The sequence below is a fragment of the Choloepus didactylus genome, chromosome 25 (assembly GCF_015220235.1).
Source record: "Choloepus didactylus isolate mChoDid1 chromosome 25, mChoDid1.pri, whole genome shotgun sequence".
NCBI lineage: Eukaryota > Metazoa > Chordata > Mammalia > Pilosa > Megalonychidae > Choloepus > Choloepus didactylus.
In genome coordinates this window covers 6,883,064-6,896,868 of record NC_051331.1, presented here as the reverse complement: position 1 = coordinate 6,896,868, position 13,805 = coordinate 6,883,064, and the positions used below count along the sequence as shown (strand labels likewise).

At 62.0% G+C, this 13,805-nt stretch overlaps 1 protein-coding gene across 3 annotated transcripts; it reads left to right on the top strand.

Moving 5' to 3' along the window:
* Positions 1–349: 349 nt before the first annotated feature.
* On the top strand, positions 350–13,644 carry ELAVL3 (ELAV like RNA binding protein 3). Of its 3 annotated transcripts, none has more exons than XM_037818133.1 (7): positions 350–739; positions 6,338–6,554; positions 7,165–7,268; positions 10,421–10,574; positions 10,754–10,979; positions 11,839–11,877; positions 13,091–13,644. In XM_037818133.1, exons 1-7 carry the CDS (start codon positions 731–733, stop codon positions 13,440–13,442), a joined length of 1,101 nt encoding a protein of 366 aa, XP_037674061.1. In that variant the 5' UTR covers positions 350–730; the 3' UTR covers positions 13,443–13,644. The 3 variants fall into 3 exon arrangements, with proteins under 3 accessions (XP_037674061.1, XP_037674062.1, XP_037674060.1); XM_037818134.1 differs by having other exon boundaries at positions 6,335–6,554; positions 13,112–13,644; XM_037818132.1 differs by having other exon boundaries at positions 6,335–6,554; positions 13,091–13,642.
* The last annotated feature ends 161 nt before the right edge of the window (positions 13,645–13,805 follow it).

Below are 13,805 nucleotides of genomic sequence, written 5' to 3'. Positions count from 1 at the left end.
CGCGCCTCCCCAGCACCTCGGGAATCTGCCCTGTCTCCCCGGCAGGAAGTTAATCCGCCCAAGAAGGGGCGCCAAGGCAGGAAGCAGAATCCGCGAGGCCCGAATCTGGCAACCCGCGCCCCCCAGGATGCGCTTTACGGGGGTGCGGGGTCGGGAGCGGCGCGCTCCCGCTTCCACCTGCCGCGCCGTCGGGCGCCGCCAGGGGGCGGGGCTCGGGCGCCGCGGCCAATCAGCGACGCCGGCGCTGGCAGCCGCTGCTATAAAGGGCTGGGGGCGGCGGCCGCGCGGCCCAGAACGCGGAGCGCGCAGCGCGGGCCGGCGGGAGGGAGGGAGGGCGGGCGAGGGGAGCGCACCGAGCACCGGGGACCTGACGGGGCCGGCCGAGGGGCGGCGGCGGCGACTGGACAGCGCCGCGATCTCCGTCGGGAAGCGCAACCTTCCCGGGCCCCGCGGGGCCGCGCCGGGGACATCCTCAACCCCGCGCCCGCTCGGTCATTCCATCCCCTGCCGCCCGCCGGCCACCCCGGGGCCCGGTCGTCCGCGCGCGCGCCTCCGGGCTCGGGCCCGTCCCCTACCCTCGAGGGAGCCACCGCCTTCACCGCCGCCTTTGCAGCGGCCGCGCCAGAGGCCGCCCGGGCGGGGCCCCGGCGTAAGCATCGGGCGCCCCCCCAGGAGTGCGCGACCCCCGGAGCCGACCTCAACACGGACCGCGCCCGCCGGGCACACAAGAATGGTCACTGTAGGTATTCCCCTGTCGCCGAGGCGAATCTGGGCGGGGAACGGTTGGGCCCAGGCTCCGCAGAGATGGGGAAGGTGGGGGGGTAGGACCAGGCCCAGCTAGGCCCGGGGTGGGGGGGGTGGATGGGACGGAGCCTCGGGACCCGAGAGTGGGCAGGGCCGCGCCCAGAGTGCTGGGGGCGCTCGGAGCCTGGTCTGGGGGGCCTTGGGGACCCGGGCTGCGATTCGGGGTGGGGGTCCCCGGGCACGGAATTGCCCCTCCCTAAGCAGGCCCGATGGGGGAGGGGCCGCGGCGGCGGAGGATGCCTCTTCCATCCGGGCCTGGACCCCGCAGGCCGCCCCGGCAAACGCAGGGCCCCGATCGTTGGTGCCGGGCCCGGCCGAGGCTGGCAGGGCGTCCCCGCGGGCCCCGGGGAGGCGGGTGGCGTCGGATCGCGCGCCCCGGGCCTCAGCCGCACCCGGCCGCCGGGCGTCTCGTCCTCGAGCCCGTCGACCTTGCGGCAAGCGCGAAGGGGAGGGGAGGGGGCGCGCCCGGAGGCCCCGCGGGCCCGCCGCCGCCGCCGCGTCCCTTTGTTTCTCAGCGCTTCTTCCCGGGCCGGAGCCTCGCGCGGGCGCCTCGGGCTGCGGGGAGGGGGAGGGGAGCGGAGGCCCGCGATGGGGGGGGTGCCCCAGCTCCTGGGCCCACGCCCCCCCGGGAGATGGGGTGGGGGGCTGCGACAGCCCCCCCCCAGGCCGGGTCCAGGCGCCCCACCCCGCCAGGGCTCTGGGCCGCGGGGTGACCTTGAACGCGCCCGCCCGCGCCACTCGCCCCGCGCCCGGCGCCTTCAGCAGCCGCGGAGCTGGTCAGCTCCCGAGCGCGCGGCCCCGCCCTGCCGGCCCCGCCCCGCCTGGCCACGCCCACCCAGGCCCCGCCCCCGGCCCCGCGGGGCCCAGCCTCGCCCGAGCCCTCGGATTTCCACTCGGCAGCCCGGGCGTGTCCCGGGGGGCGGGGCCTGTCCGCCGTGGCCCCGCCCCCGCGCCGCCCCCGCCCCCGCTGCGCGACTCCGCTCCCCGCGCCGCCGCGCGTCCTTTGTCTGGTCCCGGCGCCCGGGCCTCCCTCCGCCGCTCTTCCTGGCTCTCGGGGGGGAGCTCGGGCGTGGGTCTCCGGACCCTCGTGTCTCTTCCCGGGGCCTCTTCTGCGAGTCGCGGCGAGCACGGTGCGGGGGGAGGCTCAGCACCCCCTCCCTGTCCCCGGTCTCCCCTGGGACCCGCCCACCCTGCGCTGGGAAATTAGGCTGTGTGACCTCAGGCCGCCCCTTTCCCTCTCTGGGCCTCACGCTGCCCATTCCGGGCTGGGCACGGGGACCCTGAGAGCCGCGGCCCAGCACCTCCTGGGCTTCCTCGGGTGTGTTTCCCCATTTGAAAAAGGGAAACTGATGCCCAAAGGGGTGAAAGTGTGGTGAGAGGTCACGCACAGGCCTGGGAAGGGGGGACACTGAGGCAGAGACCCATTGTGGGGCCGACTGGGAGGCGGTGAGGGCCCACCTCGAGCCGGGCGAGGGCCCTGGGGAGAGGGGGAAGGGCGGCTCGATGGGCACCACGTGGGGCCCAGCCTCCCCATGCAAAGCCGCTCAATGCCCCATTGTCGGGTACACAGACATCCGTCACCGTGACGGGGGGCGGCGGGTGCAGCTGGGGGCCAGGAGCGGCCGGCTACAGAAGGGTCTGTGCGGCCAGCACCTCAGGTGTGTCCACGACAGAACCCATATGCCACGATGTATGTGCCATGGTGCAAAAGACACGGAGAAGGAGCGACGGAGAGGGGAGGGGGCCAGAGGAGAGGAGAGGAACGGAAAGAGCGAGGGGGAAACAGACCCGGAGCATCCAATCGAGGGAAGGAGAGTTCCTTGCCCCCAGGCCCACTGTCCCCTTCTGCCTTTCCGTCTTTGATTTGTCCTCCCCTCCTCTGATTCCATCCTTGTGCCGCTGGGCCAACAGCCCTCGATGATCCTGCATGATCCCTGCGTTTCCCACCACCCCAGGACCGGGACACACATTTGCTCTGGGCCTGGCGGGGAGGGTGTGGCCCGGATCAATCTGATCCCCATTAGCGGCTCAGCCGGCTCAGCCTGGAGGAAATGCGACACTGATCCCTCTAAGCTCTGGAGCCGGTGGGAGGGAAATGGGGATGGTGGTGGCGGTTGATGGGCTGGGCCCCACCCACGCCGCCTTCCCTGGCCTCCCCATCACCCCTTAACCCCACCCAAACTGGGAACAGCATTGGGGCGAGGCAGCAAGTAACCCTTCAAGCTCTAGGGTCAACAGATCCAGGGTGGAACCCTGACTACCACCACTACCACCTCCTTTTAAAACCCCTGGGCCAGGGATAGATCCCTCTGACCCTGTTTCTCCATCTGAGAAGTGGAGAAGGCAGTTCTCCACCTTTCAGGGTGGTTGTGCAAAGTCGGTGAAAACTGTGCGTGGGAAATAACTTTGCTACGTGCACGGTGCACGGTGGGGAATTCAAAACCTGGAATCTTGGGTTCAGAGGCGGTGGCTTGTGCACTACCGTCTGCTACTTGGTCCCTTGGCAGACATTATCAACCAGTCTCAGAGCCAGCTCTGCCATACCTTCACTGGAGGGATGCAGGAGGACCAGGGAGGTGACGTGTCAGACGAAGGGGACCCAGTGGCTGGCTCCGTCGTTGGCCCTCAGTATGTGCTCAAGTGAATGACTTAACTTGGCCAGCAGAGTGGGTTTACATATAGTGATACTCAGAGTCTGGCGTTGACTAGCTGAGCAATTTCTCTCCACTCTCATTTTTATTACCAGTCATCTTTGTGTTAGGAGAGTGGGCTCTGGGGTCCAAATTCAAGGTCTGAATTCTGGAGCCACCATTTCAAGGCTGCTCGATCTTGTGCAGTGTCCCTGCCCCTCACTGAGACTTGCTTTCCCCATTTGTTAAATGGAGATGAGTCCTGTAACTTTCACCTTGGGGGAATGAACTGCAGCCCCTCAGGGAACGGGTTGCAGATCCATGGCGCCCGTGTTTGCTGCTTCACTGCAGGCATCTGTCATAGACCTTGTTGATTAATCCAGCGTGAGTTCCTGCTGAGCCAGGTTGTGGCTTCAGGATAGTCCTCCAGGCAGCCACTCACAGCCACTTGGAGCTGCAGGGCACTCAATCTTTTGTGCTGTCCCTTTAGTAAGTGTGAAAGGGAAGGAGACAGCCCCCCCACCCCCTAAAAAAAGAACTAAGATCATCACTGAGGACATACAGCTCTAAGGTGGCAGAGCCACCCCAACACCTTGGCCATAGAGATTCAAAACAACTTGGGAGTCAAACAGCTCCAGGTTTGAAATTGTTGTTCCCGTCCACACAGCTTAACATCCCTATGCTCATTTCCTTCCTCACCGGTAAAAGGGAAAGTGTGTCCTCTGCCTTTCAGGATGGGTGGGAGAAATAAATGAAATGCTGTTTCAAAGGGCTTCACAGGGTGGCTGGCAGGTGGTAGATAACCCAATGAGGGCAACAATTGTGAATCATGAGGCAGGGATGGCAGTCGACAAGCTTGCTTCCACCTCCCATGACAGTGCCCAGGGCAGACATCACTAACCGATCCCAGAATGCTTTCAAGCCACATCCACCTGTGGCTCTTGAGCCTTCCCCAGACCACAGTGCCAGTAATTTGGAATTGGCAGCAAAGCAGAGCCAAGGCCCAGTAGCATTAAGTGGCATGTCTGAGGACAGACACACAGCTGAGAAATGTTGGTGCTGGCACCAGCTCTTGGTTGGCAGAGGAAGTGGGAAGTGCAGGCTCTGGATCAGAAAAAAACCCTTGTACAAGTCCCTGTTCCGCTCTTTATATGCTGCATGATCTTTGGTGATTTTTTAAGCAGCTCCAAACCACAGTTACTTTATCTGTCCAATGTGGGGGGGGGGGGCGAAGAAAAAAACTCTTTTTCAGAGTTGTGAATAAGAAAAGAAAAATTGCAATTAGAGTACTTTGCATGGTCCCTGGCACACAGTAGAGCCCAATATTTTGGAACTCGTATGGTTTTGTCTTATGAGGTTTAAGGACGGCTGAGATGATGTGTATCTCCTGGCTCGTTCTAATTGTGTGACCATGACAGACATTACTAATCAATCACGGTGGTCGTTCCTGATGAAACTGGATACAGCTTCCAAATCCTTCTCCATTCCACCCTCTCAGAAGACCCCACCAATCGATCTGAGTTTTCAAGTGAGGGCAACCCATTTGTCAACCCCACTCTAGGGGTGACAGGCTGGCTACTTCCTCATGTCCGTGGGCAGGCAATGCCAGTCAATCCCAGCACAGTTTCCTGCTGACCCCAGATGTGGCTCTAAAATTTGTCTCTACATGGTGCTTCAGACAGCCCATTGCCAATTGTTTTGAGTTTGCATATCCGAGGACACGCAGCGAAGAGTTGTCAGAGCCCGTGCCAGCCTGGTTGGCTATCATAGTGAGAGAAAGACAGTGTGATCTTCAGGTCTGGAGACGGCTGCATTTGAATTCCAGTGCCACCCCTGATGTGCTGTGTAACGTCGACAAGTTCCTTAACACCTCTGAGTCTCAGAGTCCCCACTAGGTCTTTGTGAGAATTAAGTAGAAACAGTATGCCCTTTTGAACATAGATGTAGAAAGTTCTAAACAACCACATACACTCACATGCACAGTTTAGCAAATCAAATCAAGCACTGTATATAAACAGAACTACAACATGACCAAGTTTGGTTTATCCTGGTAAGGCAAGGTTGGTTTAATACTGGAAAATCAATGTAATTCATGACACTGACATATTAAAGCAGAAAACAATCATTGCAATCAATGTAGGGGGAAAAACGTTCAATAAAATTAAACATCCACTTTTAGAATTAAAAAATCTCACTAGGATAATAGCAATAAAAGAAAACATTTTTAACCCGATAAAGGCCATTGACAAAAAAAGAAAAACCAAAGCAAAATCATGTTTGACTGTAAAATGTTTAAAGCATTTTCTTTGGCATCAGGAATAAGGAAGCTACTATTACGTGTAGCCACTGCAATAAGACAAGAAAAAATAAATGACAGGTATGGAATGGAGATGGAGAAATAAAACCTCATTATTTGCAGGTGTAGTTATGTTATACATAGGAAAACTAGGGGGTAAGTGCCTAGTAGGAAAACTAAACATGAAGGAAAAGAAATATTGGCACAACATTTGGGATGGGAGTTACCTTTGGTCGGTGGAAGGAGGTACATGTTCAGGGAGAGGCTTCTGGGGGCTTCTAAGTCATAGCAATTGTTATATTTCTTATTCTGGGGACAAAAGTGTCCATTTCATTCTGTAAACTGCACAGATAGGTGTCAGCCATCTGTTGGCATATATGGAATTTTTTTACAATAAAATCACACATAAAGTGGTTTGCTCGGTGCTGTCACATAGTCATTGGTCAGTAAATGGAGGCGATTATCGGGATGACGTGTAGCTCCCCTCCCCATGTTCAAGCTCATGTCGGACTCGACTCAGGGGTCCCTATCAAGCCCGTCCTCAGAGCCACTGTCCCCCCGTGTGGGGACTGGGCGGTGAGCGGGTGTGGCCTGCTGTCTCCAGCAGATACTCGGGGCTATGGAGTCTCAAGTGGCGGGGGGCCCGGCCGGCCCGGCCCTGCCCAATGGGCCACTCCTGGGTACAAATGGAGCCACTGACGACAGCAAGACCAACCTCATCGTCAACTACCTGCCGCAGAACATGACCCAGGACGAATTCAAGAGTCTCTTCGGCAGCATCGGCGACATCGAGTCCTGCAAGCTGGTGCGGGACAAGATCACAGGTGTGGCTGCTGGCGGGTGGGGTGGGGTAGGGCGGGGCCAGAGGGGGGTAACCTCGGTAGGACCGGGGGAGGGGCAGGTGAGACTGGGGGAGCTGAGGTGTGAAGGGGAGATTGGAGGAGACCTAAGTGGGGGTCTTAGGGGATGTGGGGAGATGGGGAGGATCCAAGGTGGAGGTCTCAGGGATGTGGAAGCAGGTGGGAATTTGGGGGTGCTGACGTGTGATGGGGAGATGGGGACCCCTAGGTGGGGCTCTCAGGGGTGATGGGGAGATGGGGGAACCTAAGTGAGGGTCTCTCAGGGCTGATGGGGAGACAGGGGACCCTAAGTAGGGGTCTCAGGGGTGATGGGGAGATGGGGGACCTAGGTGGGGTCTCAGGGGTGACGGGGAGATGGGGGGACACTAGGTGGGAGTCTCAGGGGTGTGCAAGCAGATGGGATCTGGGGAGGTGAGGGGTGATGGGTGAAGGCTCATGTCTGGGGGGCACAGATAAGGCTGGGCCTTGCTCCTCAGAGCCTCGGGCCGCTCGGCCTCTGGGGTGCAGGTCCGGGAGGACGCTGGCAGAGTGGGGTTCAGGTGGGGGCAGAGGTCACTGTCCCAGCCTCCCGCAGGGCAGAGCCTGGGCTACGGGTTTGTGAACTACTCGGACCCCAACGACGCAGACAAAGCCATCGGCACCCTCAACGGCCTCAAGCTGCAAACTAAGACCATCAAGGTGAGTGCCCCGTGCCCCCCAATTCCCCCAGCCCCTCGCTGCCCCCAAACCCCTCACCACCATCTCCCCTCAATGACCCCAGCTCCCCACTACCCCCCCAGCCCCTGAGGGGTTCCCGTCTCTCCTTCAAGGCTTCCTGCTGGGTCTCAGGGGGCTCGGTGGCTTCTCCTTGCTGAGCCTCAGTTTCGTCGCCTGTGCATGGGGAGAGTAAGAGCCTGTCCCCCAGGCCGCAGGAGGGAGTGACCAGGGGCCCGTGGCTGGCCCCCTCCCAGCCTTTGTCATGGAAATGGAGGGGCCCGTCTGCCATCTGCAGCCTAATTAGGGCCTGGGAGGGCGGGATTAGGGGCGGCCCCTCCCCCACCTGTGTGCAGCGCCCCTCCCCCACGGCCTCGCCTCTAGCAGCTGCAGCTGGGACCCTGGAGGGGAGGGGTCACCATGGAAACCCCCTGCTCTCGGTTCGCCTGGGGGTGTCTGGGCTCTGCCCCTCGAATCTGCTCCTGGGCCCCGGGGGACCCGGGGGTGCCCATCTGGCCCCCAGTTCGCCATGGCAACGGGCGCAGGGATCTGTTCCTCAACCCGAGGTGGGCAGGATGAGGCCGTGACCCCATGGGCCCCCCGGGGTGTGAGGGTGGTCCTGGGTGCCCCGGTGGCGGAGAGGACCACTGTGCACATGCAGTGTGGCAGGCGCGTGCAATATAGCCTGTGTGTGTGCATGGGTGAGTGTGCAGTGCAGGGTTGTGTGCACGACGCGGCGAAGATGTGTGTGCGTGCACGTGTGTGAGGCAGGTGTGTGCACCTCATGCGGTGCAAACGAGTGGGGGTTGTGCATGGCTGTGTGCATGCACGTGTGTGTGTGTGTGACCGAGCGTGACCCCGGGCTGTGAGACCGTGGGGGACGGTGGGTGCGGGTGTTTATGGCACACGTGATTCCAGATGTCAGCCAGCGTGCCAGGCTGAGTTTGTGAGACACAGGGCTGTGTGTCCCAGCGGGTGTGTCACTGTGTGTGTGGGGGGCACGGTGTTTCCTCGGCAGGAACCGGGCGACGCCCCGTGGCTCCAGCTGCGACGTGGCAGGGCCACGTGGGCATGTCTGGCTGTGACGGGGTGTTTGTGTGGCACAGCCAAGCCCTGTTTGGGGTGGAACACGTGTGACGTGTGTGCTTCTGAGGCTCTCGCTGTAATTACGTAAGACCCCGGTGTCCCCACGAGTACGGTGGTGCCCTTGTGTGACCTTCCCGGTGGCTGTGGGACACGGCATGGTCTTCTGTGTGTGTGTGTGTGTGTGTTTCTGCCTGTGCAATGCGTGGCACGCTTGGGCCTGCCACAGCATTCCGGAAGATCCCGTCTGGCCCCGTTGTCCTGGTTTGCGGGGTGCAAGAAGAATCAGCCAACTCTGTTGTTGGGGACCCCCACCCAGGACCCCCCAGTTCAGAGAGGGCCGGGAAAGGCCCCTAAAGAGCTATTTTGCACCCCGGAAACACCCACACAGCCCAGTGGGAGAGAGAGAAAACCTTCCACAACGTGGCAGCCTTGGTTTGTTTGTTTTTCATTCCGGAAGGCCTAGTGGCCGAGGTGTTTTCTTTTTTCAGGAGGCCCCCAGGGGTTTGCACAATTGCATTTGTATAATCCACACGTGTGAGCACCCAAACCCCTGAGCCCCGCTGGCTGGCTGCATGGATGATGTTAGTTTTCTAATGAGTTCTAGTTTCTAAGGGAGAAATATACACCCCACACAACTCACCACCCCAAAGAAAAGCCAGATCCTCGACAGTGACCCCTCTCTACCCAGAGGTTAATCGAGGGAGGAAAAATGGAAATCAGAGGAGGGAGGGATGCTCTGGACAGCCCTACCCCATCCCAGCCACTTGGCTCCCCGTTAGCATTTGGGGGGGGGGGATCCCCCCAGACCCTCACTCCAGCACATTTATTAACAATAATGAGATGGGGGGTCCCACAATAGACGCTGCTTTCTAAATGGACTTTTCTTTCACCCTCTTCACAATACTCCCCACTGTTTCAGGGAAATAAATGTCTGCGTCCACCGTTTTTTTAAACAGCTGCAGAGAATTTCACTGTCGGGCCGGAGCACAATTAATGGCATGTTCAAATGAGCGTACGAAGGCGTGTGTAAGGCACAACCGAGAGGAGTGCTTTGAGAGAGAGTAATCAGAGGTGATCGGGGCGGGGTGTTGCCAAATTCATATGGGAAAGGACAGTGGGGACATTTCAACCGAGAGAAGACGAAAGAGAAGGAAGAGTTCCAGGCAGAGGGAACAGAGAGTGCAAAGGCCCTGAGATGAGGGCGTTCCTGGTGGGTTTGGGAAACAGGGAGGAGGCCAGCATGGCTGGAGCTCAGTGAGGGAGAGAAAGTTGCGGTGATGAGATAGATTGTGCGGGAATTTATGGGCTGCAGGGAGGATTTGGGATTTTACTCTGAGGAAGGTGGGAGCTACAGAAGGTTCTAGGCAGAGGGCGGTCCTGCCTGACTCAGGTGTTCACCGTTTCCCTTGGGCTGCCGTGAGGGGTCAAGGGTGGGAGCTGGGAGACCAGGCTGGAGGTGACAGTTCTGTTCCAGGCCCCTGATGGTGGGGGCCGGGAGAGTGGGGCGAAGTGCCTTCTGGAAGGTGGCGTCGACAGAATCTTTGGTGAAATGTTTGTGACTGGGACCTGAGCACCCGGGGTGGGTGGAGCTGTCATTACCGAGTCGTGCAGGCTGAGGGGACGATGCAGAGTCGAATGTGTTCGTGTTGGGTGTGAGCTGTGTCTCCCATGTGTACAGCTCGGGGACGTCTTGTGTGAAGTTGGCCATCAAAACCGTGCCTCTGCCGAGTGTCCCCACGGGGCTGAGTGTAGCCAGGGAAGAGAAGGACCCCACTCTCGACGGAGCCAGAGCCTCCATGTGTGTTAATGGGGTGTCAGGAGGCAGGGAGCGAGCCAGGGTCCCAGGAGACAGGACCCCAGGGCTGCAGGTGCTCCTTTGACTTCCAGAAGCCCCCCGCTCTCCCTGCCCCTGCCCGCACCCTGCCCGCCCCCCTGGTGGTGACCACTCGATCGAGACGTGTCGAGGGTGGGAATGTGGCCTCACCGCCCCCCTCTGTGAAATGGGTCACCCTCTCGCCCCTGCCCACCCAACTGTCCCCACTGCGCCCCAGGTGTCCTATGCCAGGCCCAGCTCGGCCTCCATCCGCGACGCCAACCTGTACGTCAGCGGGCTCCCCAAGACCATGAGCCAGAAGGAGATGGAGCAGCTCTTCTCCCAGTACGGACGGATCATCACGTCCCGTATCCTGGTGGACCAAGTGACAGGTCGGGCAGCCGGCGGTGGCAGCGGGGGGACGGGGACAGGGGTGGTGGGAGTGCCTGGCCAGGGGTGGGTGTCACAGGCCCCAGAGGCGGCGAGAGCAGCCGGGAGGAAGCTCAGGCGCTGGGGCAGGACACGGGGATGGGAGGGTCCTCGATATGTGCCCCCTGCCCCCTCCTGGCAGGTGTGTCCCGGGGTGTGGGGTTCATCCGCTTCGACAAGAGGATCGAGGCCGAGGAGGCCATCAAAGGACTGAACGGGCAGAAGCCCCTGGGCGCGGCCGAGCCCATCACGGTCAAGTTCGCCAACAACCCCAGTCAGAAGACGGGGCAGGCCCTGCTCACCCACCTCTACCAGTCGTCCGCCCGGCGCTACGCGGGGCCCTTGCACCACCAGACCCAGCGCTTCCGGTGAGACCCCCGGACACTCCCCACCCCTGGCCCCGGTGCCCCCCGGGCTACCAGGCAGAGGGCCTCAGCGACGGGGCTGGAAAGGGGAAGCATTTGGGCCTATGAAGTTCTGAGCCCAGGCCTGTGTATACAGCAGGTGCTTAATGTATGCTGGTGACCACAGGCGGCGGCTTATTGGCATCAGGGGCTTGGGAGCTGCCTGCTGGGGGCTATCTGCCTGGGCCTCCGTTTCCTCATTCATCACCATCATCATCATCATCAGAATCAGCGTTTAATGGGTGCCGACTGTATACCAGGCACGCTCATTCATTCTGCACTGCAGCCCAGCGAGACGGGAGCTTTTATGGTCCCCGTTTTGCAGGCGGGGACCTCTGGGGCGCAGAGAAGTGTCAACACCAGTGTCCCAAGTCCCGGCTCTTAGCTCCTGAAACTGGGGGACACTTGTGGGACACCCCCCCTCCTCGCTGGCCCACGAGCAGCCATCAGGGCTGCCTGTGGGGGTTCTGGCTGCTTTTCTTGGGGATTATCACCCCCAAGACAGCCCAGACCCTGAGCTCCGGTAACACCGAGCCCCCCGCAGGGCAGGGGCAGGCCAGGGGGGCCCCAGGCGAGCCGGGCGGGGGCAGCCGAGATGCCCGGGCACGGCGGGAGGCGGCGGCCCAGGGTGGTTCCGTGCCAGGCAGTGTCCAGCCGGGCGGGTGGCAGCGGGGGCAGGGCTGGCGCTGCAGGGCTGCCGGCGGGGGGTGGGGAGGGCAGGCCGCTGGCGTCACGGCCCGGGGTGGGGGGGACGGTGGGCTGGGGGGATAGGGAGGGGAGGGACGTCTGGAGGCCGCCGCCGACCCCCCTTCTGCCTCCACAGGCTGGACAACCTGCTCAACATGGCCTACGGCGTTAAGAGGTAACAGTGCCCCCTCCCCACCAGCGCCCCCAGCCCCGCGGTCCCCCCACCCCGAGCCCCTGCCCTGGGTCTCCACCCCCACCCAGTCTCGCCTCCCCTGGGGTCAGCGGCCTGGCTGTGTCCCCCTCGCCGTGCCATTAAGAAAATTAGCTTCAGGTAAACCCTGTGAGGCCCGTGTGGGGTGTGGGGTGTGGTTGGGACTGGGGGGCTGTGGGGGGGGAACGTTGACATAGCAGATGTCGGGAAAGCGGGAAGAGCCTCTGTGGAGTGTGGGGGCTGGGGCTTGTCCCCTCCCCAGTACCGCCCAGGACACAGCCGTGCCCACCCCCCACTTCCCACATTCAGTCTCCGAGTCCCACCCCCCACTGCTCAGGGGTCCCCCATTCTGGGCTGGGGGCTGGGGAGTGGGACATGGGGGGATGTATAGGAAACACCCCAAGAAAGCAGCCGCTATCATGGTTGATATTTATTTGGTGTTGTTATTTGTGATTTCAGGCTAGTGGGGAAGGAGGCTGATGAAGGGGGCCGGGCAGGGGGCCGGGCAGAGGGCCGTGGAAGGGGTGGCCAAGACCCGGGGGAGCCCCCCGAGCTGTCGGGGTGGCATCGTTGAGGCCAGCTGACGGGGGCAGAGCTGGCGGTGGGGGCGCACGCTTGCTTCCCGAAGGCAGGGGCACCGCGAGGTGTTTTTGTCCCGTCCTTAGTTATTTCCGCCCCCGGCGCCTCTGAGCGCCTCCTGTGTGCTGGCTCTGTTCCCGGCGCTGGGTGCTGTTCCGGGCGCTGCGGGCAGGTGGAGCCGACGGCGAGCGGGTGGTGCCCGAGCAGGCACAGGGTGGGCAGACGCACCCAGGGGAGGGCTGGCTGGTGCAGGGGGTGGGGTGGGAACGGACAGCGCCAACGGCCAGGTAGAGGCTCAGAGGTCATAGGGTCAGCGGACAGTTCCGGGCCGAGGGCAGGCTCAGGGGTCGGGATGTCAGGTTCAGAGGTCAAGCCGGGGCGAACGGGCAGGATGGAGATCGGGCGTGGACCTTTCGGAGTGGATCGGAGGGTGAGGGTTACGGTGGGCTCAGAGACGGGGGCCACGGTGCCAGGGCTAGGTCAAGGGTTATGGGATCAGGGGTCACGGGGCCGTGGCAGGGTCAGAGGTCGCCGAGCCACCGCCGGGTCAGGGGCACGCCAGGGGTCTGGGCAGAGCCCGCGTGACCCCCCAAAGTAGTCCCCTGTCGCTCATCGCCAGGTTCTCCCCCATCGCCATCGACGGCATGAGCGGCCTGGCGGGCGTGGGCCTGGCGGGGGGCGCGGCGGGCGCCGGCTGGTGCATCTTCGTGTACAACCTGTCCCCCGAGGCCGACGAGAGCGTGCTGTGGCAGCTGTTCGGGCCCTTCGGGGCGGTCACCAACGTCAAGGTCATCCGCGACTTCACCACCAACAAGTGCAAGGGCTTCGGCTTCGTCACCATGACCAACTACGACGAGGCGGCCATGGCCATCGCCAGCCTCAACGGCTACCGCCTGGGCGAGCGCGTCCTGCAGGTGTCCTTCAAAACCAGCAAACAGCACAAGGCCTGAGCCGCCCGTCCCCACCCTCCCGGGCAGCAGAGAGAGGGAGAGAGGGGGCCCGGGACAGCGCAGGCAGATCTACCCGCAGACGGACCCGCACGGTGAGCTTGTGGGCTTGGGACGGTCTGCAGGGAACGGGGGTGCCTGGGGGACCCCCCGCCCCGTCCTCCCGCACCCCCCCACCCACCCCAGCCGGGCCCTTCACTCTCTCCTCTTGGTTTTGTTCGCGGGGAAGGTTTTTGTTTCTTTTTTTTCGGCTAAAAAGAAAGCAGAGATGTGACCACCCCCCCACCCCACCCCACCCTCCAGCACCCTCCTCTAGGAGATGGCTTGGGGGGGAGCTGGGGATGGGGGTGCCACCCAGATTCCCTT